At 33.1% G+C, this 25,584-nt stretch overlaps 1 protein-coding gene across 1 annotated transcript; it reads left to right on the top strand.

Moving 5' to 3' along the window:
• Positions 1 to 2,270: 2,270 nt before the first annotated feature.
• Positions 2,271 to 21,946, top strand: LOC132735290 (thrombospondin-1-like). Its single transcript, XM_060722230.1, has 11 exons — positions 2,271 to 2,335; positions 3,451 to 3,495; positions 3,770 to 3,855; positions 4,481 to 4,552; positions 5,041 to 5,131; positions 6,140 to 6,231; positions 7,604 to 7,672; positions 8,127 to 8,253; positions 9,760 to 9,909; positions 10,537 to 10,704; positions 21,570 to 21,946. The coding sequence occupies exons 1-11, from the start codon at positions 2,329 to 2,331 to the stop codon at positions 21,710 to 21,712; spliced, it is 1,050 nt and encodes a 349-aa protein (XP_060578213.1). The 5' UTR covers positions 2,271 to 2,328; the 3' UTR covers positions 21,713 to 21,946.
• The last annotated feature ends 3,638 nt before the right edge of the window (positions 21,947 to 25,584 follow it).

Here is a 25,584-nt window from a genome sequence, read left to right as displayed (position 1 = left end):
AAAGCCGAAAAATTCAGGGGAGATCACTGCGTAAAGATGGTCAAAGACAGGCGCATCAATTTTCAAGCAAAGTAATATCCGAATGGTCGAAGATTTCTAATATTGTTTTATTGTATTTTCTGATCGAAAATAACTAAATACAAAGTGGACATTCAATCTCTGACACAGAAGTTTACGACAAACCTAACAACAAGTAGTTCTCAAAACAGCTTAAAACTAGCGATTTAAAAGAAAGAAATATTTTATTTTGTTACAAGTATCCAACAAATTACAACGCATTTAAAGTTAAACAATAGCGTTGGCTTATAGAATTTTCAATAAATGCACAATCACAAATTACGCGGATGAATATGATTTTATCAATAAAAATACTATTTATTACCGAATACTACACAAACCGAGTAGTGGAATATATCGATTCTACATGTCGGACTGTTTTCGCTAAAATATTTACTTCAATTTTAAACAACAGGTTTACCCTGAACAAAATACCTCGAAATTAATAAGGATTACAAATCCGAAATGCAATGGAAGTTCTAAATCTAGAATGACTTGATATTATTCAGAAATTCTGTGTATAATTTCTCCGTGGTACAGTGGTAACGCGCTCGCTTAATGAGTGAGAGGTTTCGAGTTCGAATCCCAGTCGAGGAAACTTTTTTTTTTGTTAAATTCTTTTTAAGTGTTTTTGTTACGGAAGTAGCCATGATATGCAAGGATAAAGTGTGACTGTCGTAAAAAATGAACATAAATGATTTTTTGATGCAACTCTAGTTATGCAGAATTCCGTATGTATCAAACTCTGGTGCCTTGCAAAATGAATTATAATACATAAAAATAAACCTATACAGGAAAATGCATACAGATATACAGTACGATTTAGATTGCAAAGATCAGAAAATACCACAGAACTTGCAGCCCTTTGATTCTTTATAAATATAAATGCTTATAGTAAGCTCCAGGATTATTTACATCTGTGTTAAACAACAGTTAAAGTCGTTACAAGCCCTAATTTAGAATAATATGGTTTTCTTCAGCCCGTTCACATATAAATTAACCGTGGCTGAAGGGTTTTCGGGCTCGCTTAGGAAGCGAGAGGTCTGGAGTTCAAATCCCAGTAAAGGTAACTCATTTTTTTTTCAAATTGTTAAAGTCAAATAAACATTGGATTGAATATCAGTGTTGCAATTAGTCTTATAGCCAATTTACTACAATTAAAACGCTGGAAAGCATTGGTGGCACTATACATATAATCTCACAACCTGCACCTTTCTTACATTCTGAGACCCAAACAAATTCAGCGCAATCTGTGCTTTGATTATTGATTATTGATTGATAACAAACCAAAACGATGCAAAGATTGACTTTTTCTTATTGTTTCAATAATCAAGTAAAAACGTACTTGCCAAACCGTAAGAATTCTTAAGTTATGACACTCATTTTTTTGTACAGATGAATTTCTTATTGAATTCTCAAAACGACGCTTATCAATTTAATAGATAATAAATAAATAGAAGTACATTAATTATAGGTACTCTCCCTTATATACGCATATGAAAAAAAAAATCAATTTTTAGATAGAATCGTTCTTTGGTGCTGATTTATATGTTCTTCAGACAATGCAAATACAGTATGCTGTTTTCTATTAACGATGAGCTTTTTTAATGGATTTGCCTTGCTTTGAATTTGGAACAGCCCTAAACATGTATAATACAATACTTAATTACTACGGTTTCAAATTCTTTATAAGTATCAAGCGGAATTTGATATACATGTAGTCATAGAAGAATTTTATCACGGTCTAAGCTAGGTTTTTTCATAAAATCTTCCTTTTCATATGTCACATCCAATTTCTTCACAATAGCAATACAGCGGAATATGAATAAATTTAAACATATTAGACAGAACAAAACATAACAATGCAGCACTCCTAAATTATAATTCGCGATCAGGTGATGATCTTCAACATGTGAATGTTTTCTAGAATCAAACCGGAAATTTTCATTCGGGACATCTCCCGGTATCAACATTTTGACCTCCGGTATGAGGACTATTGCCGAACTCTTCCGAATGGTACATCTATATACTGAGACAACAACAAGGACGTGTTTTATTCCTTAAAACCTATGAGAAGAAAATAGATGTCTTACAATAATATTATCCATCTGTCTTAAGTCTATAAAAGTTTTTAAGTTTTTGCTGATGTCGTCTGAATTAATGTCTTTTCGAAAAATGTACTTAAACGTCCCTTTTTCTTATCACTAAAGTCCGCTTATATATGTGTACATTCAACGAAAAATTGCGATAAAACTTTGAAGACGCGGTGCAATGAATGGTAAAGTTATAGTTATATTCTTGATTTTTATAGACTACATTATCCCGTAAGTAACTTTATAACTAGCATGTGTTCAAGTTAGGAAGTTGTACGATTACTTTGAAATCATATCGATGCATTTTGATATTATAATATTGTCACTTAACCTCTTTAATTGTATGAAGGTGGTAATTGATTAGATCTTAGTCACTCAGATTCAGGGGTTGAACCCTATCCATGAAGGTTGCTGGTTCAAGCAAGGATAATGTAACCTAAAGTCAATTGCAAACAATTTTAAACGAAAAATAGTGGAGCCGGGAATGACTTTCAGCATTCCCAGAAGCCTGATATAACGCATATGACCATATCTTTTTGTTTAGTCTAGCTGTTAGAACGACGGAGTAGGTTAGTGACTTAATGGGAACAGTTTGCCTATTTCTTGATAAATACCAATGTATCTTTAAGTAAAAATGGTACGATATTGATTGATGTTTCATAACCTTTTTATTTAAAAATGCTTTTGAAATCTTGCTATTTTATAGTCACGGAGTCCCGACATGTTCACTTATATACATAAGAGGAGTGATAAGAAATCGACTTTAATGAAACAAAAATAGTGTGTTATAGCACTGACCATTCCCGTAACCTTGGTAACAATCACTCTGCCAGTACTTACAGTGCTGAAATACGAAACAGTAACACAACTTAAATACTATAACCATAAATGTACGTTCAAAATATTTTCGTTTGAAGAAGCGGAAACTTCTAAAATCAGACATTAGTTTTTCTTCTTACAATCACATGATCGCCCCTACATTCGCGATGAAAAAAATGCTACCACTGGTTGTACTTAAGTTTACATAGCAGTTTTGATAACAGGTACATTGCAGAGTTTTGTTGATTTTGAAAGCATGGTATATAATGACAACTTTTGGGCAATCAAACTGTAGAACTGAAAAAAGTTTGAAATTTCAGTATTCATCCGCACAGAAGTTCTGAAATTGTATTCTGATGTTACGGAAAAAGTTTTCATCCACTCAAAACGTAAACCAACAAAATATAGCAATAGACAATAGTTGTTATGGTGACAAATTAATTTTACACACATTTTTACTGTGTACTTTGATTTTTTTCAGGATCATCTGTGTTATTCTATTTTGTCCTGATTGTGACATTTAGGTGTAAGTATTTTATTAGACAAGATCCCTTTGCAATAAGTGCATGTCAAGTAAAATAAAATGGACAAGAGTTTTTTTTAAAGGGTTTTCTCTCCCCCCCCCCCCCCCCCCCCAAATCCTTTGTAAATTTCCTGTATTACCATACAAGTATTATAATTTACAGGATCGATGCTAAATGGATTTGTTTCCAATAAACAGATTGCAAAATTTTGACCCCCAACGCCAAAACATGGAAGTCATATGATAAGTAAAATATTTTTATGTTTTCCTTTTTAAGGGACAACTGCTTTATTGTGTTACTCGTGTGCGGATTTGAAAAGTAATGAAGAATGTTTTAATGTTACGAAATGTCCTGATGGGGAGGTAAGTGAAGTACTGAACTACAGTATGATGTCCAAAAAATACTATCCTCACAAATACCAACAATATTAACCATAAACAAATAAATGAATGAATAAACCCCAACAGGTTACATGACTACAACCTCGCAAAAATACATGGACTGTTTTAAGAATGAGCATAATGTTACTTAAATACAGAATGCTTTTTTTTTTCGGTTTTGAGAGACTGCATTCATATAACAAAAGGTCCAAAATGCAGTGCCTTCAGCACTTTGCTTACAGAAGCAGCTACCGGTATTCACCGCTATTATCAATAATTCATAAAGTTAATCTGTTGTCCTCGGGTTTTTTTTTTTTTAAGGATTGCTTTATTTTTGAACAACTAATTTGGTTGATCCTGCGAAATTAAAGGCTTACTTAGCACCCACAATGGTATTATTTAATCATGTCACTCAAACCATTTTACTTTTAGTGTCCAGTTACAGTTTTCGAAATGGTACTCATGAAGTTTCTTATATTTCATTATTATATAGATACAAAAAAGACGCCTAAATTTTGTTTCCTCTTCACAATTATAAAAATTGGACAGTTTCTGTTATTGTTATATGTAAATGTGATCCTGTATTTATTATTTTTTCTAACAACAGTTATGTTACGGAAGAGAAGATGGTTTTGGTTCGGGAGAAGTAAAACACACTACTGGCTGTACTAAGGAACTTGTAATGAAATCAGATTTTGATAAATCTTTTCTGAACGTCAATCTTTTATAATTACATTACAAGTTTATTTTACGTAATTTGCAAACAAATATTGGTACTCTTTGTCCTATATTTCTCTTTTATCTCGCAAATGTCATAAATGCCATGGACTTGACATGTCGTGAATTTCGATAACACTGTAACAAAATATCTAAGTCGAATAACTGATAGAAAAGAATTCGGCCAAACGTCCTAGATTATCTTATGCACTGCGCGATTACTTATGGACGACATTTTGGTTAAGGATAGTGCAAGATACATGAATCCTCCATTTGATTTTTAAGCATATATTAGGCGGGACAAAAGACTTAATAGCCAAGTTTAATCCCATTCTATCTAAATGGCTGCAATGATATTTTATTAATTTACTTGATCTATTTTAGTAATTTCGTTCTCAAGTTTTCTTTAAGATCAATTCCTTTTTATCAAAAGCTGTTGTTGTCTTACAGAAGCCTTTAAAAAGACAGGATTCAACAGGTTATACATTCTGTGCCAAGTCATGTCAAGGAGATTTATGTAATTTGAGAAGCTGTCAACCAGGTAAACATTTCAAAGTTTGCATTGAGTTTATTGAGAATGCATAGATATCGGTTTGTGAAATATCGACATTAACTCTTTTCGTCAATCTTTGGGTAAAGGGCAACTTTCGGTCCTTTGCATCAAATGTTTGGAAAATATTTCGGACAATCATCGGTGTTCCGAATATAATATGTTAGAGCATTAATTGATCACCTGCGATAGTATATACCATATATAAGCTTTAATGCTATATATAGGTATACAAAAATACCCACAGGGAGTGGGGCGTCTATATATTATACATGTTATTGCTTACTTTAACCAAAAGAGACTTTGCAAAATGAAGTTTACTTTACATTAAATCTAATAACGGTGCTTAAGGTAACAAAATATGGTATGCCACTCTAAACAAATTCCTCAATACACTCCATAAGATCATTCTGAAAATAATCCCATTTCGTCCTTATATAATTTGAACAAACATGGTCAAAACAAGACTGCTGCACAAGAATGCAATATTACGTAATGTCAGGTGTTTTATTATGCCACTGAGGGATTAACAAACATTCTAAACAAACTGTCTAAAGCCACATCATTGACGCTGTGATTTTCATTTTTAACAAAGGTTCAAAATTAATCTAAAATGTGAAAACGAATCATTTGACAACAGAAAGAAATGAAGACAGAAATATTTCTGTGAGTTTCTATTTGAGATACTCAGAATACTCAGTAGTTCCAATAGTATGTCATTTATACACATAAACACATAAAAAAGCAAATGAATGTATATTTTAATTTGATTTCACTTAATATAAATCGACTTTAACATGATATAAAAGAGTACAATAAATTGTTCAATAATTTCAGGCACAAAAACCCCTTCATTTTTGTAGCATAGGTTAAACCGAAATACCGTGTCTGTCAGTATTTTTACTGCTGTACGTAAACAGAAATGGTGAAAAAACGTATGGTCCTGATTCTAAAACCGAAAAGTTGCGATTGGTTGAACCGTATACAATTATTTTTCAGGTAATGCTACGAGACCACCACGTTGCCTGTCATGTAGTTTTGTGAATTCGCCACAAGAGTGTCAAAACGTAGTTCAATGTAAAGCTAACGAGGTATTTTGCATATGCTCATTGTTATCTATTTTCTTGTTATCTATTTTCCCTTTCATGGTTTAAATACTATCAGGCCACCAAAATGTGACATGGTAAGTGTAACATGAGTTTAGCATGCTGGTAATATTAATGTGGAATGGTATTCAGATTGTTGTTGTTGTTGTTTTTTACGTCTAGAATATAGTAAAGTTTAATAATATAAAGTTTTAAAAGCCTTTTGAAAAAGTGTCATTTATACGAGTACTGTTAAATATAAAACCCTGATAAAAAGCGTTAACTAATATATTGGCTAATGACTTTAAGTAGGTAAATTAACAAATTACCAAGGAAGATATATGGTAAATTTTATTAAGTTATGACGTCGGGTTGAAGAGAAAATAATGTAGTCTACGACATTTTGGGACAACCCTCGTACATCTTATACCTTAAATATATCAGGTGACTTCTAAGAACTTGGGGATTATGTATTTAAGCTCGGTTATACGAAGTACGAGAGCTGTTCTACTCACCCCGGCGTCGGCACCCACGATCAGATTTCAGAAATTGTATAGTAAAATATATTTCAAATCTCAAATATATGTCCCTTATCTCAACCACATCTTATGTGATAACGTTCATAACCCTTGAAGTAATATTTTCAGAAGCATATCCCCTTGAACTTAAACATTGTTATTTTGTATTCAAACTTCTCTGTTTCTTAAAGAATTTACTTCAAACCTCAATGTGAAGTTTCATATCATTATCATAATAATGTGACATGGTTTATAACTCTAGCGTCAATATTTCCAGAATAATCTCCCCCTTAAACATATTATATTCCTTATTTTTCAGTAACTTCTTATTTCTTCAGAAATTTAGTTCAAACCTCAAAAATACGTTTGTTAGCAACACCAGTCCTGCATCACATGTGATTACATTTATATCTTTAGCTCCTGTATTTCCAGAATTTTCTCCATTTTGAAATTTAAATTTATTTAAAAATTGTTATTTTTAAACTATTAATATCTTTGTCATTATAAATAGTATCTACTTTAAACTTAAAGGCACAGTATGCCTAAGATATTCTATCATTTTTATTTCTCAGAAACTTTCTACATGTATATTTTGTATATTGTTCCAGTTTTCAAAACAATACTCATCTGTCACATAAATGAACTATCTTTTACTTTTTTGACATAATCATAGTGAATGTATTGTATGAAAGTCAAAATACTACTTTATGATACTTCTATATAAATACATTTGTATATTTTTATCATAACTGATTTTTTTATGTTTTTTTTTTTTTTACCTTTACTGCGCCCAGTATTCATTAGTCGACAGGGCTGTATCTACTGACAATAAACTGTTGTTGTTTGCTGTTCTTTTTCAGGTGTGCTATGTAAATAAGTTTAATACATTTCAAAAAACGAAGTACAGATTCAGTTGTATCAGTAAAACGGTAATTAATGTCTGATTGTTCAAGATTGTAGTTACAAAATTAATCATCATATTTAAAAAAAAAAAAAATACAACTTTTGCTTTACCAAATAAATTATTATTACCAACTTTGAACAAAGATTGACGACAAAATATTTATTAATATTTATTGTATAAGGATATCATTATTTGTTAATACATTTATTTATATTTTATTCATCGGCATTGTTCTATTTTTCATTTTTATGTAGCGTCACCAGCTTGTCATTCATTACTATCTTCTAAATCTTTACACTTATTAAACGAGTCCTGTGTAAAATTAATTCCAGTCAGGTTTCATTTAATTTTAACTGAGTAACAAATACTATCCAGCGCATAAAATAACATTAAATTTAACAATATAGTTTCATATGCAACGTGGTAGTCCCTATATTCTTGAAAAATTCTTGAAAACGTATTAAATGTATTTTAAATAGGAATGTGACGTGCACCCAGTCACCTCCACCACTACATTAATAGGTAAAAGAAGCGACACAAATACATGTTCCCTCTGCTGCAAGAATGATCACTGTAACTTGAATGCTTGCGATCAACAGCATAATGGTTTGTTTATTTCGGTTTTCACTTTGATTTTCTGTAAATTTACTGGCTATTTGCTATTCGGAACGCTTCGGCGATTATCAATGATCTCGGACATTAAGAGAGCAGAGCATTATGAGTAACGCATATATTACTATTTAAAGAAATAATTTAAATTACAAGTTATCTTAAACGAAACTTAAAACATTATTATATCATAAAGCACAAAGGTTTCGCCTCCGGCTGCCAGTACGTGTGTTAGTTCGTTCCTAATACTGTATCATGAGATCACTTTCAAAGTACTTTGAACTTTTCCAACAAATTAATTTAAAATAGAGCAAACAAATAAAAGCATTACTTTATACATATTGATCCTTAGTAAATTTGATATTTTGATTATCTGTTGTATAACATAATTTCTTTATAAGGAAATGAAACTTAATACGATCAAACATACAGTCCCTGAAAATGTACCTTAGAACTCAAAATTCCATTGATGTCTTCCACAATGGCATACTTGAAAGGCCATGGCCCCTTAAGAATGTCTCCGATCATTTTCTTAAAGAATGTCTTGTGGGGCTCTAACGGGTAGTGGACTTTTGTTTGCTTACAATACTATGATAACTGCTACTGGTCACTTTTGGTTTGTAGAAATATTATAATCAGCAAAAAGGTACATTTTAATGTTATATTTTTAAATTATAAACCTTATAGTCAGCTTTTAAAATAAAAGAAATGAAATGAAACATAAATTGCAATACATGCTATAATAATAAAAAGGAGAAGGTAACAAATAAGTGCACATGGAAATTAAAATGTTATTTTCAATTGGCCTTCCAACATAGAAAAAAGTAATATATCTAAGTTATCACAATAATGGCAATAAAAGCATGATAGGGAAAACAACTGTAATAAGGAACAACATAGTATTAATTATCACAAAATGTTAAATGCATCAATCTATTGGTTTAAAAAATAAATTGATAGCTATTTTATAAAACATTCTACGACAGACACTCATTATTAATATAGATGATAAAATATTGTAAGAATTATACATTTAAAAAAAAATTATATTAGATATCAATGCAGACATTTTATGCCTTCTGCACTAAAACATTTTCTAACAGTTTCGTGTGTACTTACAATTGAATTGACCTGTGTTTTCAGACTTTTGTCTAGATACAATAACCTTGCATTTGGTTTTCTTAGGATAGAGTGACAACACACACCAGTAATACGATCAAGATAAAATTGTTATTTTATCTGAATATAATTATGATCATTTGAAACCTGTGAGTAGATAGGATACAACTCTATTTTTACGTTTTGACAGGAAGACGCTTAATCAATAATATATATATTACAAAATAATAAATGTCCTAATATGGATCCTTGAGGCACTCCTGAATAGACTATGAGCATTTTAGATTTGCACCATTTGACGCCTGTTTGGCAAATACGAGTTAAATAATTTAATGAATTTTATAAAAGAAGAAAAATATCATAGGATGACTTTTTACCATATAGGACCGATGTTTCATCTAAAACCATTGAATGCTGGTGCCACATGTAATGACACAGACACGGTATTGTGTTCAACACTTGGCAGACTAAATGCAGACGCGTGTAAAGAGTCTTCTGTTATCAAAATGTGCCCGAAGTCTTGTGTAACATGCGGTAAAATTAAGAATTATATCAATTTTACACACGGTTTAAAATTACTTTGTTACGTATTGTTGGGGAAATTGCGAATAAAATAATAATTGTAAAAGCTGCATGCCTTCAGAAATATTTCAAGAAAATCAATCATTATTTCTAATGCGTAACACAGTAATGGCTTTTTTGCATATGATGACCTCATTTTAGTAGTTAACATTCGTTGTAAGTGTAAATTATTTTCTTTGTTCAATTCACAGTACATGTTTTTTACTTTTTAATACATTTCAAAATTTTCATGTAAAATAGTAGGAATCTGGAGGCGTGCTGCTTTAAAGAACAATATGCCAATAAAGGATGAACGTAGTCATAGAGAAATATAAACAAATGTTTTAAAACAGATATTTTAATTTTGTCTAAGCCGAATATTTTTAATTTCTGCCTAAGAAATAAAGTCTCTATGACCGACTGTCCGTGTTACATAGTGCTAGTGAATGAATGAGACCACCAAATGTCAGTTTTAGTTGCTTTACGAAGCTGTACATTAATAATAATAATAATTATGATAATAATGATTATAACAATGATAATAATAATAATAACAATTATCATATTTAGCAATCACTTCCGCTGTTACATTACTCATAGATCATGTTGGATGGATGCCATGGCAACCATGGAGTACATGCTCCAGGACTTGTGGAGGGACACAGACACGCTCTAGAGTATGCAAGCACAGATTTAGTTTTGCCAATACTGTGACATGCAAAGGTGACGCTGTCGAAACAGTTAAATGTCTTCAACTGTTTTGCCCAGGTATCCTTGGTATCCTTTTGATTCTTTCTTTAAAAGTTTAAGCAATAAACACCCAAAATTATACAAGTTTTTCCCCCCAACGTATGAATCGAACAACCGGAACACGTCGACTATTATTCGTAATAATCTCATACTTAATGAGGATGGAAAGTACATGTAGTTCTACCACGTAGTCTTACATGTCAACAGCAATCTTTGATTATGTATAACGAATGCATATATCTGTCATCCGAAGGAAAAGAAAAAGGAAAATTCGGTAATTAAAATTATGATTGCAAATATGTCTGACAATCGTCAATCAGTTCATTACAGTTCATTCTATCGCATAAAAATAACACCTACATGAATCGAAATCTTTACAGCTTATCTTACAAAGATGATCTTTAAAAAGATAGTCGGGGTCGAAATAAACCTGCTTTTATTGTTTAGTGTTTTTTTCGGAGTATTTTAGCCCAACGTTTGTTTAATAATGACAGTAATTACATGTGCACACACATTCTTGTCATCATTCCCCCCTTGTGTCTTGCGAGATTAGGCATCAAAATTGCAGCTACCGTTTATCCCTGTGTTATCCTGTCACGCCCGGACGTTCCTACTGAGTTGACATTATGGGGTTTTTTCTTTGATCTCCTTTGATCTCTAAAACCCCATAAGCAACGTATTTGCACCCCATAAGCAACCTTTTTCCTCACAAGTACCGTCTATACGGATTGAACATGGATATTCACCCCACATCGTCATTTCAGTGAGCTCGGCAAACTGTCGCTCCACTTTAAAATTGTGGTGTACGGTAAAACGAGCGAACGGCATTTCCGAGATAGAGCGGAAGGCCGATTTAAACGCCTAATTATAAGTATTGTTTATGTTTTTGTCTTGTTATTCATTTAAGTTGTATTTTTTCGAAAAACGGAAAATGTAGTTCCGTGTAGGATTGATTTAGGCTTCCAATGATCTAAGCTGTTACAGAAAGAAAATTATATTAAGCCCGGGAGAACTTTTCTCCCTGACGAAGCGAACGACGATTTATAGAATATTGAACTTCCCAACCATAGAAATGCCATACCCTTCGGATTTTTTGAAAAATTGTATTAGTAAAATATCAACCCGTAATAAGAACTTGTCCTTCGTGCGAAATAAATTACTCCTGAACGATTTCTAAAATTTGTAAATCGATATTTTTCGAAAGTAATGTTTGTATATTACCGCGCATTGCATAATGGGCCATTTAAGTGTCAAATTGCTAATCCAATGCGTGTTTTTTTTTTTTGTTTTACTCATTATTGGCCAAAATATTGGTCCGGCCTTGGCCGGACCGACCGGACCACCGACGACGGCCTTGCCAGTGAAAAGGTTCGATGTTGAGCGCAAGGCGATATTAATTTGACGTATTAGGAGGAGCGTAGTCTATGGTTATATATATATAAAAGTTATAGAAGTTAAAATAGACGTGATCAAGTGCTGAGACCGAAATATATATATACCTTTTTAAAGCTACTAATAAAGTGTAATATCCTTTCAACGACTGTAGCGTAATAAATGTGTCACATATGGCTGGAGGAAGTATCTTGAAATATAACTGACACACGTGTTATATCCTTATAACGACTGACATTTTGTCAGCCATTTTCATAGCGATTCCCCACCTTACAAATTCATGAAAACGTGGCTTATTTGGGTTTGTTCTGAACATGTACGTTAGAGCTATTAATTACAGAAAGTCATTGTGAACTGAACTCGGTAGTAGTGATCCATTTAATTTAATGTGTTCCGTACATTGCATAATATTGTTTCTGTTCTGCACCTTGAATATCTAACCCTTCGAAAAACATAACATTTTTTGCGGGAACAATCGCATTACACGTACCTGCTCGGAAACATTTGTTCGCGGTAGAACTGAAAATATTCAATTTTGTCGAATTTGCACGGAAACACGTTTTTAAATGTACATAAGCGTGTGAAAAATCATGATTGACCTCGAATAAGTGGCATCCTGTATTATGCCATGCATACATGTGTATGATTCAATGGTCGGGCCTCATCCAAATTTTGAACATAAATAATGGAATCTACACGGCATGCCATAGGTGGCACCTTCGCGATTACATTTATTACGCTATAGTCGTTGAAAGGATATCACACTTTATTAGTAGCTTTAAAAAGGTATATATATATTTCGGTCTCAGCACTTGATCACGTCTATTTTAACTTCTATAACTTTAATATATATATAACCATAGACTACGCTCCTCCTAATACGTCAAATTAATATCGCCTTGCGCTCAACATCGAACCTTTTCACTTGGAGCGAAAGGGCAAGAGATGGAGCAAATTTTGCTCCATCTCTTGCCCTTTCGCTCCATTACTTTCGAAAAATATCGATTTACAAATTTTAGAAATCGTTCAGGAGTAATTTATTTCGCACGAAGGACAAGTTCTTATTACGGGTTGATATTTTACTAATACAATTTTTTCAAAAAATCCGAAGGGTATGGCATTTCTATGGTTGGGAAGTTCAATATTCTATAAATCGTCGTTCGCTTCGTCAGGGAGAAAAGTTCTCCCGGGCTTAATATAATTTTCTTTCTGTAACAGCTTAGATCATTGGAAGCCTAAATCAATCCTACACGGAACTACATTTTCCGTTTTTCGAAAAAATACAACTTAAATGAATAACAAGACAAAAACATAAACAATACTTACAATTAGGCGTTTAAATCGGCCTTCCGCTCTATCTCGGAAATGCCGTTCGCTCGTTTTACCGTACATCACAATTTTAAAGTGGAGCGACAGTTTGCCGGGCGTGCCTGTGTTATCGGAAAAAGCGTCTAAATGGGTTCGAATTACTAAAGTCTTTGCGTCTTTTTTTCTTTTACCTCCAGCAGGTGACGTGGTTTTGACCCCTGGTGTTCCTTTAAGTTTGTAAGACCGGGTCCCGTGTTCACTAAGACAAGATCAGGATCAAGTACTAGTGATCCTACAAAATGTAAACAAATGCCGCCATCTTGGAACGAAAAATGTATGTTTTTGTTAATAACTCTTTTTGTTAGAAATGACTGAAAACCAGATGTATGTATTAACACGCTACACTATTTTCCGCTTCGTTCGGTATATGTTGCTTGCACAACTATTTTGTAAAACAAAAGTTATAGCGAACTTGCAACTCGAAGCGGGGCAGAATTTTTATGAAAATGTGTGGGTACGACGCAGTTCATATTGCTTTATCTATCGTTTTTTCCTTCAAATCAATTATATATTTGTTTCAGAGTTCACCATAAACTTCGAAATATAATTTTTTCATCATTGACTAAAATTTCATTAAAAAGAGATGTTTATTTTCTAAGAACATAATGATTTTTACGAAATGATACGACGCAGTTGAAAATAAAATATGATACCACACAGTTGTAATTTTAGCAGTCTTTTCAACAGGGATAATTTTGGCAATATATTTTTATTTTATGGAATAATCACTTGCGCTAGATTAAAAAACCCCAGATCATTTGCGGTGTATAGCAATGTTCTGTTGCTTTTAAGTATTAAGAATGCGTTGTTTCATTTCCAATATAGCATTTAATTTAAAAGTTTACATTGCGGAAGCTACTTTTCAGATAAACATGAGTATGTTACTTAATTAATCATAATGCCTGAAATAATTTCTTATATTTCCTGTATGTTCAATATTATCCCTATTTTTTCGCAAAAATATTGTAGAAATCTATTAACTTGAATTCATTTTGGCTAGCTACGCTCTAAGTTAACTGTGGTTCTGCATGTTCTTTGTAATGAATGCTTTTTTGTGGTTTGTTTTCAAACTTTCACTCTACACATAAGCTTTACTAGGGGCGAGGACCTCAGGTGCGACTTTGTGCATTATTTCAGGCAAAATGTTGCACCTGCAGAGAACCGATCGACATTTTTAAACTAGCTTGATAGGTTTTCCACACGAAAGAATAAAAAGTCCTTGGTGGTTTTCGAATTCATAGCAGTTCAGTTCAAGTGATTTGAATTCGGTAAACATAAACAGCTCGGCCTCGGTCGGACACACCTGTCTGATTTGTTTTTTCAACAAAATTTGTTAACGTCAGCTGTACATCTAAGCAGCTTTTTATTAACTTCTGGCATGAAGTTTTAAGGTGATAAATATTTTAATTAATTATAAAGAGAATAACATTTACATTTCTTGTTTCGGTATGACTAGCAGAGAAATTTTCAATGTAAACAGGGGGCAATCCTCTGTGAAATCATTTTCTAAAAACTTTTGTGTAAGTTTTCAGGCAATTCATTATCAAATAAAAGTCACACTTTAGTATATATGAAGGTATGTTAAGATGCCATGTCTCTAGCCTGTTGAAAATTCGATGCGATAATCTGACATAAATTTTCTGTTCAATATTGTGAAAACTTCTTCAATACTGTTGAAAGATCATGTCTGCGTATATCTGTATCAAATTTATCGGTACACAGCGTAAAATACCTTTGCAAAACGGACACCTTCTTTACAAAATGATTTGTAGTTGTATCATATGTAACTCGATTTTAAAGAATTAAAGTTTTTTAATGGAGAAAAATTATATTTAAGTGCAAATATAGAAAAATACATTCCGTAGATCTTTCCTTATTGGCGATAAATAAATGCAATACGACAAAATCAGCGGCAAAGTTCCGAAGCGCTGAACATAAAATGACTAAACTGAACGCATAGCCTACTTGCAAAAATATATTGTAGCTTAACCATTTATAATATGATTTTAAAAAATTAAATGTTCAGTTTCAAATAATAAAGCTCATCTGTTCTCACCGATTATTAAGAAAATGAATACAATAAAATCGGCACGTAAAAGACATAAGTAATAACAGAATTGACGGAAATTATTGCTAATTACAAGTAACAAAGGTAGGCATGCAATTTGCGCATAGCTCTCTTCCGATAGCAAGAGACCTTTTCAAAAATTATAATTCTTACTTTTTTTTTAAAGGTCATTCCTGATTAATACAGGGTCCAGGAAAGGTACACTGGAATATTGAATTTTGTATCAAAAATGGTAATCACTCCAATTTCAAACTCACGGGAACAATTTTAGAAGCACGCTAAGGCAAAACTGGAAAATGTTGTCATATGGGTGTGCGATCACGTGTTTCAATGTATATTGCATTTGATACAGCTTTTCGGAATTTGTAGATGCTTATAATAGGTACTAAAATGCGACCTAATAGAATTGTATTACATTTCCATTTTTATGGAACCATTGAGTGACCTCTGCTTAAATGTTGTTTGACGTTATAAGCATTCCTAGCACATAATTTAAATAGTTTAACCAATATGCAGACTGCAATAAAAATACAACTGCGTCGTATCATATTTTATTTTCAACTGCGTCGTATCATTTCGTAAAAAACATTATTATCTTGGAAAATAAACATCACTTTTTAATGAAATTTTAGTAAATGATGCAAAATTATCCTTTGAAGTTTATGGTGAACTTTGAAACAAATATATAATTGATTTGAAGGAAAAAACGATAGATAATGCAATATGAACTGCGTCGTATCCACACATTTTCATAAAAATTCTGCCCCGCTTCGAGTTGCAAGTTCGCTATAACTTTTGTTTTACAAAATAGTTGTGCAAGCAACATATACCGAACGAAGCGGAAAATAGTTTAGCGTGTTAAAGGGAGACACAGGCAAAAAGTTCATTTCTTAGTTTTGGATTTTTTATTCATTATTCTGTTAATGCCCCCAAAGTGAATACATTAGACAGTCAAAAGAACAAAACTTTTCTCCGTATAAAGATAAAATGGTGGTTTCTTAACTTGACCCGCGTGGGTCAGGTTAGAGCACTAGGATTTCACAAAAGTTGTCACGGTGTAAAGAACATGTAAAGAACAACTTAGACTTGTTTCAATCCTACAATATCCACAATACATGTATCTTTTATTTTAACTTCAAGGGTTTATTCAAGTGACATGACTTGTTTTAAAACTTTTCGGTGATTTTATTGGCGTCTAAATTTTAATCAATGAAAAAGATATATTTACGCTTCAAACCCAAAATATGTAGAATTTAAACAGAAATTCATGCTGGAACTTTAAGAAATGTTATTTTAGCATGATTTGAGTACATAAGATCATTTTGATAGTTTTGTCATTATTTTGCCTGAATATCCCTTTAATACATATATCTGGTTTTCAATCATTTTCAACAAAAAGAGTTATAAACAAAAACATACATTTTTCGTCCCAAGATGGCGGCGATTGTTTACATTTTTGTAGGATACGACGCAGTTTTGATTCCCAGCCCTGGGAACGAGATAGCGATTTTTTCTGGGCCACGAGTAATTTATATACATAGTAGATATACATAGAAGATATATCTAGTTTTTATAAAGACGTTTTGGCGGTAGATTTTTATTGATTTGATAAGTGTTTGAGTTATTAATAAAAGTTTATCAAATTCACGGCGTATGGTCGGTCACAACGGGTAGTAGATCAAAATAAAATTTTGCCATCGAGTGCCTATATGATTTTCCAGAGAAATAGATAATGTTATATATATGTTATTTTCACATAATCCTTATGTCCATCGACACAGAAGTTATTATTCTCCACGATGATGGTCAATTTTAAACTTCAACATCAATATAAACAACGCAACAGGTAAAATAAACATCAAGATTATCGCGGTTTTACCCCATTTACAAAATCTTTCCACAAATACACGATTGTCGTATTCAAATGCGCCGCGAACCACATGGCTATATAATCGGAGCCATTCGGTAATATGTTGGTTCGCATATTCAAAGCGCGGCGCATTTGAATACGGCAAAGCTGGGAAGCTAATAAATATACATTTTATTTGGATTTTAAAGGCGTTTTGAGGTCCACAACCCAATTGCTGTGGTTTGGATGAAGTTGTTGGGCAGATAACTTTTCCATCGATATATATAATGTGGCTCTTTCTTTCAGTTAACATATTACAGGTACCGATATATAAATAGCAAATAAAAATGGCGTTATGTAATTCAGCATTTTTGCCTCATGTAGCTTCAAAAATCGGACGAAAATTATTAGAAGCCGAAATAGGGTGGTGACTAAATTATTTATTTGTTTATGTCAATAAACAACAAAACCAGTGAATATTTTATTTTATTCTCTATATTTATTGTCGTTTACGTGTATGGCTCGCTTGATTGTTTGGATCTTGTCAATGCGCCGGAACCGGTAAAAAGACTGTAGTTATACACACATTGCCATGGTAAATTTTACAAAAGCTCTCGCCTAAAATCAGTTTGACCTCATGTACAATTTACAGGGAAAGAACTGAATATCAGTAGAATTTTCATTGATCATTTCAAAATTATGAACTGAAATCTAACAATAATCGATCAATATAGAAGGTCTTTTGAAACTGGTGACCGTTGAAGACGATAAACAATTTTTTTCTTTTAAAGAAAATTTAATGATTAGGCCTAACATTTTATGAATAATTCCGAGCCAAAAAAAAAATAAAATAAAGTAAACACACAAGTTTACGCAGAAAATATCTCTATTTATTATGGCCACTACGAATATTTAAATTTTGTAGATTTTCAGTATTTGAGATAGATTTTAACATTGGAGACCGCAGGGTATTGGTACGCGTTTAACTTTTGAGGCATGGAGGAGCACGTGACCTGTTTTCGGTACATGGAGGAGCATGTGATCTGTAAACAGTACATGATTGGTTAATTGACCTTTCCGAAAACCTAGCTAAATACCGTTTGCCGTTACGTTACGGATTTACCTGTAGGAAATTTGTCAGAAACTTATTAAGAACAAAAAACTATTACGTGATATTTCTAATTTTCTATAATTATTTTACCGTTTAAGGTGGAAAAACTTGAATGATGTGTTTGAAGATTATCAATGTTTCTTTAATATCTATCTCAAATTGTACAAACAATAAATTGTTTATACTTAACATTAATAAAATCAAAATATTCGTAGGGGCATCTGCCATAATAAATAGAGATATTTTCTGCGTAAACTTGTGTGTTTACTTTATTTAATTTTTGCTCGGAATTATTCATAAAATGGCAGGCCTATTTAATCATTTTCTTAAAAAGAAATAATTGTTTTATGTTCGACCTTCTCCCGTCTTCAACGGTCACCAGTTTCCAAAGACCTTCTTCTATATTGATCGTTTATTCAATTGTCAACTATATTCCTGATACAAACGTTTATTTATTCCCACCCCCAAATAATGTTGAAAATAGTTAAATGAAATATCTTTATATCATTAAAATGTTCACCGCAGGAAACCATTTTACTTGTAAAGATTTTGACTGGCTATATAATATGGCCGTGTATAAATGGTTGTTTGGAAATATAGTATATAAATACAATTTCTTATTAAATAAACGGCAGCCATGTATACAAATATAGACTTTTTAGCTGGTGAATATAATGTGATATGTACTGAAAGAAATTAATACTGACCGAGGCGATAGCATAAACATTACATAAACATTCCAAGCGAAAAAAAACTAAGGGGTCACCGATCTCATTTTCGATCTGTATGTGAATTTGATTTTTTTCTTATTTCTGGTTATTTCATGGGCAGATTACTTAAATATACGTCTGAAAAATTCTTTTTTCCACATTTTATATTCTTCACTGTATGTGTGTTCATTTTCAAAGAATGACTTAATTCCATAAATTATTTCTGTTACCTTTTTTTTTATTTCATTTCATACTAAAAATTCTTTAAAAATATGCCATATTTGAAACCATTTTTCTTCGATAAATATCACAATTTAAGAAAAAAAAAAAAAAAAAAAACAAACTAAAGCTATATTACACGCAGGTCTTTACAAAAAGTAATAGAGCACACTTTTCCTGAAATAACTCTTACTTTCGCTGTAAAAATAAAATTGATTTAAATTGGTGTTCTCAGTATATGATAATACAGTGACATTCAAAGCTGCGATTAATTTGCGTATTCAAGAAACATGTTCTGTTTATCTTTACGAGTTTCTCTTCTATATGTCTGTATGACAAAAACATTGTAAACCTGGAACTTACGGTCTTTTTAAGTCCAAAGTTTAACGTGGATTATTCTATAATGATTATGGCTAAAGGAATTTTCAATGGAAGAAAAATGGACGCGGAACTCGGACATGTATTTGTACGAGCGTAAATATAATAATATCGTTTTAAACATCAAATAAACACGTTTCTTTGATGTTAAAGTAAGAAAAAGGTTATACCCAATTGAAATGTGCGTTACATCAAGTTAAACCCTCAAAATATACATAAATGGTATCGTGCCCACCGCACTGTGTTGCAATCGAATCCACCGCCATCTACGTTGAAAACATTTTTTGTCATTTATTTTATGAACAGGCAATCATAATTTCCCAAATTTCCAAATAAGGGAAAGAATCAGTGAAAGAATCAGTCATACGATGTGATACAGTTGTATTATAGGGTCGTTTTGCACACATTTGTATGTGTTTTAACCAAAATTAGGCAAAAGTGTACAGAAGTGTTTACATAAACGGCAATGAATTGCACCGTGTGAATGTAATTAGTTGAAAGAGTACATATGTGGGCTCCAGTCTCAGTAAGTGCTTCCAGATAAAACAAAATTCAGTCATATACTTACCGACAACAGCAATTATAAACGGCCATATTTTATCCACCGCTTCTGCGACGAATACTTCACCGTCGCTGCGATGGATCCACCGCTTTCGTGAAAGCTATGTCCAGTGTGATAATGCTACCCGTTTATGATCTGACGATCAGCAACCATCTCAGCCTATCATTTGTTTGAAAGCGATGCGGTTTCTAATTTTAACCGCTGGAAAATCAAGTAGGTAATTTTCACGATTTCAAGGACAAACATGGCGTTGTCCATATAGCCGGCAAATAATCTGGCGATACAATCTTGCCCATTAAATTAATTCCAGTTTACTTGTTTAAAATAACTTAAAACAATCGTTTTCTTATAAAAATCAACATTTTTTTTCTTCCACGAGCAACGAAATTTTGATATCTCGTCTAATGCTAATGCCTATCTGTAAAAACTCGTTTGATTGCATGGCTAAAATAAAGCTATTCCAGGGAAATCCGAATCTTAATGAAAGCGAAACATGAAAATGGCAGTGCATGGACCTAAAATGAACAAATTTGTAGTTCAGTGTGGCCAGAAACACAATTCCAAATATTTCAGCTTCAAACATTTTAACCGAGGATTTTTGGTGCCAATGGATTTATAACCTATTTTTGACTTCTAGATACCCTCGAGATCCCGAGTCATTTTTTGGTCTGCGGCTTATTCTAAAGGAATGTTGGTGCCAATTCTTTTACCCTTCTAATAATACTACTTTTAGCATCTTTGATGGTCGTCTACTGAAGGGATGTTTATCATGCTCCTAGGAGAAAACTGGCTTTACCAAGGGTTCATTTAGTATACATATATTTAACATATGAAATCTTATTTAAATCTCCTCTGAAAATTTATGTCGAAGAGCTTATATGTTTTGTATAAAGCATTCCCTATAGTTGACCTCTACAAAAGTCATGTCCCATAATATGAGGTAAAAATGGTCTCGCCCAAACTGGAGTATCACTTATTTCTGCATTGAAGGATTGTTACCATTTCTAGCAAAAATCTGAAGTGAGCGATCATGGCCATCATGACCATTTTTATTATAATTACCAAAGTCTTTATCCCCCTCGAAGGATCGCAAACCGATGTGTCATTCTCATATACATTCAGATTCTTTCAGTGTTAAACATGTATCATAAAAATTATGTTGTGTCCTTTCAATCAAATGAATAATTTCATAATGGATTCACAAATTGTTATCTTATCTTTTTCAGTGAATGGGGGCTGGTGCTATAGTAGGCAATGCAAAACAAACTGGTGTGCTGGTGGTAACTACATCTGTGGTGAGACTTGTGACAACGTCCGGGGAACATGTGACTGTCCGACACCCTTATTTGGCGGTTCACCTTGTTCATAATTCTACCAATGCATGAAGCTTCTGGTTTTAAAATAACATCATTTCTGGACATTCGTATGCAAAGAAATCAAATTATTTCCTTTGATTTTTATCTTTCCTTTGTTTTTTATCTTTCCTAGTATACTAGCATGTTTATGCTGTTGCTTACAAAGCAACAACTTCCATATTCAACATCACTCTGGCTAAAGTCTAAGACAAAAGGAATCTTTAACTTAGCCATAACCAGTGTTTTCATCCATGCTTTGGCCGAATATCAAAGGGGTCATATGATGCGCGCGCGTCCTCAAAATTCTGATACCGCGAACACTTTTTCAACCGGTATTTTGAACACAAACGTGTCATGTAAAACAAATGTAAAACAATCAGAATAGATTTGAATTTAATTTCTTTTGCAAAGAAGGTGTCCTTACTTCTTGTTTTAATATTCCAAATGCATTGATTGTACAAGTCTTCCCTTTCTTGTCAGTATTTTGCGTTGAATGCGATTTTGATTCTGGATATTGCGTACACCCGGCGTTGAAATGTTACAGAAATTGAGAAATTGTTTTGATTAAACTGAAAGTATCAGACAACTGGATACTAGTTTATTAAAGGTCCTATTTCATAAATATATTTTCAATCTTTGTTCTTTTACCTTTCTACGAAAAATGGCTAAAAACGAACTATTTATAAGAAATAGAAATTATGATACTGCGTACACTCTCAAAAAATCAAGATACTGCGTACACAGTTACGTGTAATTGATTCTGCCTACACTCTTCGCAGCAGTCTAAGTTCATAATCAGCGGTACGATATTTCTTTAAGCGAGGTGAAATCATGCGATACGGAGTATTGGCGGGTTAATTAGTGTAAACATACGTCGGAGTGAGTGTATTTTATTAATTATTTCATAAATTTTCTATAACAATTGCAAATTTTGCATTGAAGATGTGAATATAGGACCGACACATATTTCATCAAAATTACAGAGGCTTAAATTCATAATTAAAAAAGTTATAGAAGGTAAACTGACGGCAACTGATTTTGTTTCGGTGAATAAAATCGCTTAAAGCAAGCATATATTTATATAATTTAAAGTTAATTTCTTTTTCTTCTTTATTCTATAAGGGTAATCATAACTGAGTTGCATAGCAAGTACCTTTGTGCTCCGATTTACATAGACGCTTACAGGTCAAAATATTTAAGTGTACGCTGGGTTTTGGTGCGATAAAAAACTGTACGCTGTTAAAGGTTCGATATTTATCATTATCACGTCTGTTGTATATGTTTTCCTATGATAATACTAAGAGAGCTACCATATATGTGGCCGTTTCCGGATTTCTGAAAAAAAGTTTTTATACCTTCTTCTTTTCTCAAATAAAAGTTTCGTATCACCATCAATGTAAGTATTACTATTTGAACTAAATTTAATAATGAGATATCTACCTGTGATAATAGGAGTTAGATAAAGTAACCTTTACTCTATGATCTTAGATAACTATATTTCTTGTCATCACTCAATTTTTAACAACGTTCATAGCTACTGTATCTTACGGTGGCAAAATGTGACATGTGTGTATTTTTATTTATCCTGTGGCCACGAGATACTATGTCGTGGCCACGAGTTACTAAGTCGTGGCCACGAGATAGCTAGATCGTGGCCACGAGATACTATGTCGTGGCCACGAGTTACTTAGTCGTGGCCACGAGATACTATGTCGTGGCCATGAGTTACTAAGTCGTGGCCACGAGATAGCTATGTCGTGGCCACGAGATACTATGTCGTGCCCACGAGTTACTAAGTCGTGGCCACGAGATACTAAGTCGTGGCCACGAGATACTATGTCGTGGCCACGAGTTACTAAGTCGTGGCCACGAGATAGCTAAGTCGTGGCCACGAGATAAATAACCAATCAGATTACACCATTTATATGAATTTCCCTAATTAACTAGACATGTGCTATAGTACAAGGATGCCCCTACTTCACCACCCTATAAAAATGCCAACTATACAACTTATTGACTGGTCAATAATTTTATATTTTGCGTCAGTGTGACCCTGTTTTTGACCCAGTGACCTCGCATCTACTGATCAGGTGCAATGATGTTTCTGGGTTGTATAAACCATGGCTTATCCCTTCTAAATTATTTATCAGACAAGGATTTTACCTTATAGGCTATCTACTGTTCATGGGCAATGTCCCTTCCAAATAAAATAAACCAGAACTTATTCCTTCTCATGTTATCGTACAAACAAGGTTAACAGGCCGTTGTACGCAAAGACTGATCAATTCGATCTCAAAATTGTCCCAACAAAGAGCTATAGTCAAAATTAATGTCTGATGGGCATTGGTAGGTGACTTTCTAATATGATCCTAAAGAAAAGTTCAAAGTGAATATCTGCAGTATTTTCAAAGATTAATGTTTCATATAAAAGTAAGTTGTTAAGATTAAAAAAATCATAATATATATAGTGTATTCTGATTGGTTAATTATCTCGTGGCCACGACTTAGCTATCTCGTTCCCATGACTTAGTAACTCGTGGCCACGACTTAGCCATCTCGTGGTCACGACTAAGTAAGTCGTGGCCACGACATAGTATCTCGTGGCCACGACTTACCTATCTCGTGGCCACGACTTAGTAACTCGTGGTCACGACATAGTATCTCGATGCCACGACTTAGCTATCTCGTGGCCACGACTTAGTAACTCGTGGCCACGACATAGTATCTCGTGGCCACGACTTAGTAACTCGTGGCCACGACATAGTATCTCTTGGCCACGACTTAGTATCTCGTGGCCACGACTTAGTAACTCGTGGCCACGACATAGTATCTCGTGGCCACGAGATGAATAAAAATACACACATGTCACCTTTGTGCCATCGTAGTATCTTCATTCAAAACAGTTGCACTGTAGGCAAGTTTTGTTAAATAGAGGATATTGAATGAGTTTTAGTTCAATACTGAACTTATTGAACGGCCGTGCAATACCATTTGTACGGAGTCGCAAAATCGGCACGAGTATGTGATAAAGCAAATTTATAAATTATGTTGCATATAAAGTAATATCTTTCTAATGAAAAGTTCTGCAGCAAACCGAATTCATTCAATTTGATATTTTTTCTTACTTTTCACTTTTCAATATTATATATGTATGACTTCAAGGACAGAAAGCGAGAAACAAATTTAATTCAATGAAAAAATTGACGAAATTGGTCAGGCAATAAAATCATTCGTATTTTATTTCATTTGTATGCTTACCTCAATTTTACTACTTTTACCGAGCGTTCAGGCCGCCATTTTACGAGCCCATTGTACGATTTTGGTCACGTGATCATCCGCAGTGTTAAATGATTGCTTTACAATACCCGTTTTTAGCTCGACTTTTTTTTTGAAAAAAAAAAAAGGTATTGTTATAGTCAGGTCGGCGTTGCCGTTGCCGTTGCCGTTGCTGTTCCCGTCCGCAAACTTGTACCTGGATCATAACTTTTTTATTTCTTGGTGTATTGTCTTCATACTTGGCCACAACAACCCTTGGGACAAGACCTTTCAGTAGACCACACTAACCTTGACCTTCAAGGTTAAAAGTCCAATTTTTGCTTGTTCATGCTGTTATTGGCTGTAACTTTGTTATTTTTGAATGGATTGTCTTCAAACTTGAACATAATAATCTTCAAGGATATCCCTTAAAAATGGCCCGCCAGACCTTGACCTTCACTCATAAATGACCTTGACTTTGAAGGTCAAATTATTGAAATTTTCATTTTTTTGGCTATTATTGGCTGTAACTTTGTTATTTTTGAATGGATTGTCTTCAAACTTGAACATAATTATCTTAAGGGATATCTCTTAAAAATAACTAGACAGACCTTGACCTTCACTCATAAAT

Source organism: Ruditapes philippinarum, unplaced genomic scaffold (genome assembly GCF_026571515.1).
Source record: "Ruditapes philippinarum isolate M1 unplaced genomic scaffold, ASM2657151v2 ctg3946_1_1_1_1, whole genome shotgun sequence".
NCBI classification, from domain to species: Eukaryota; Metazoa; Mollusca; class Bivalvia; order Venerida; family Veneridae; genus Ruditapes; species Ruditapes philippinarum.
Note: the sequence above shows the minus strand (reverse complement) of the source record. Positions and strands in the feature narration are given on the sequence as shown.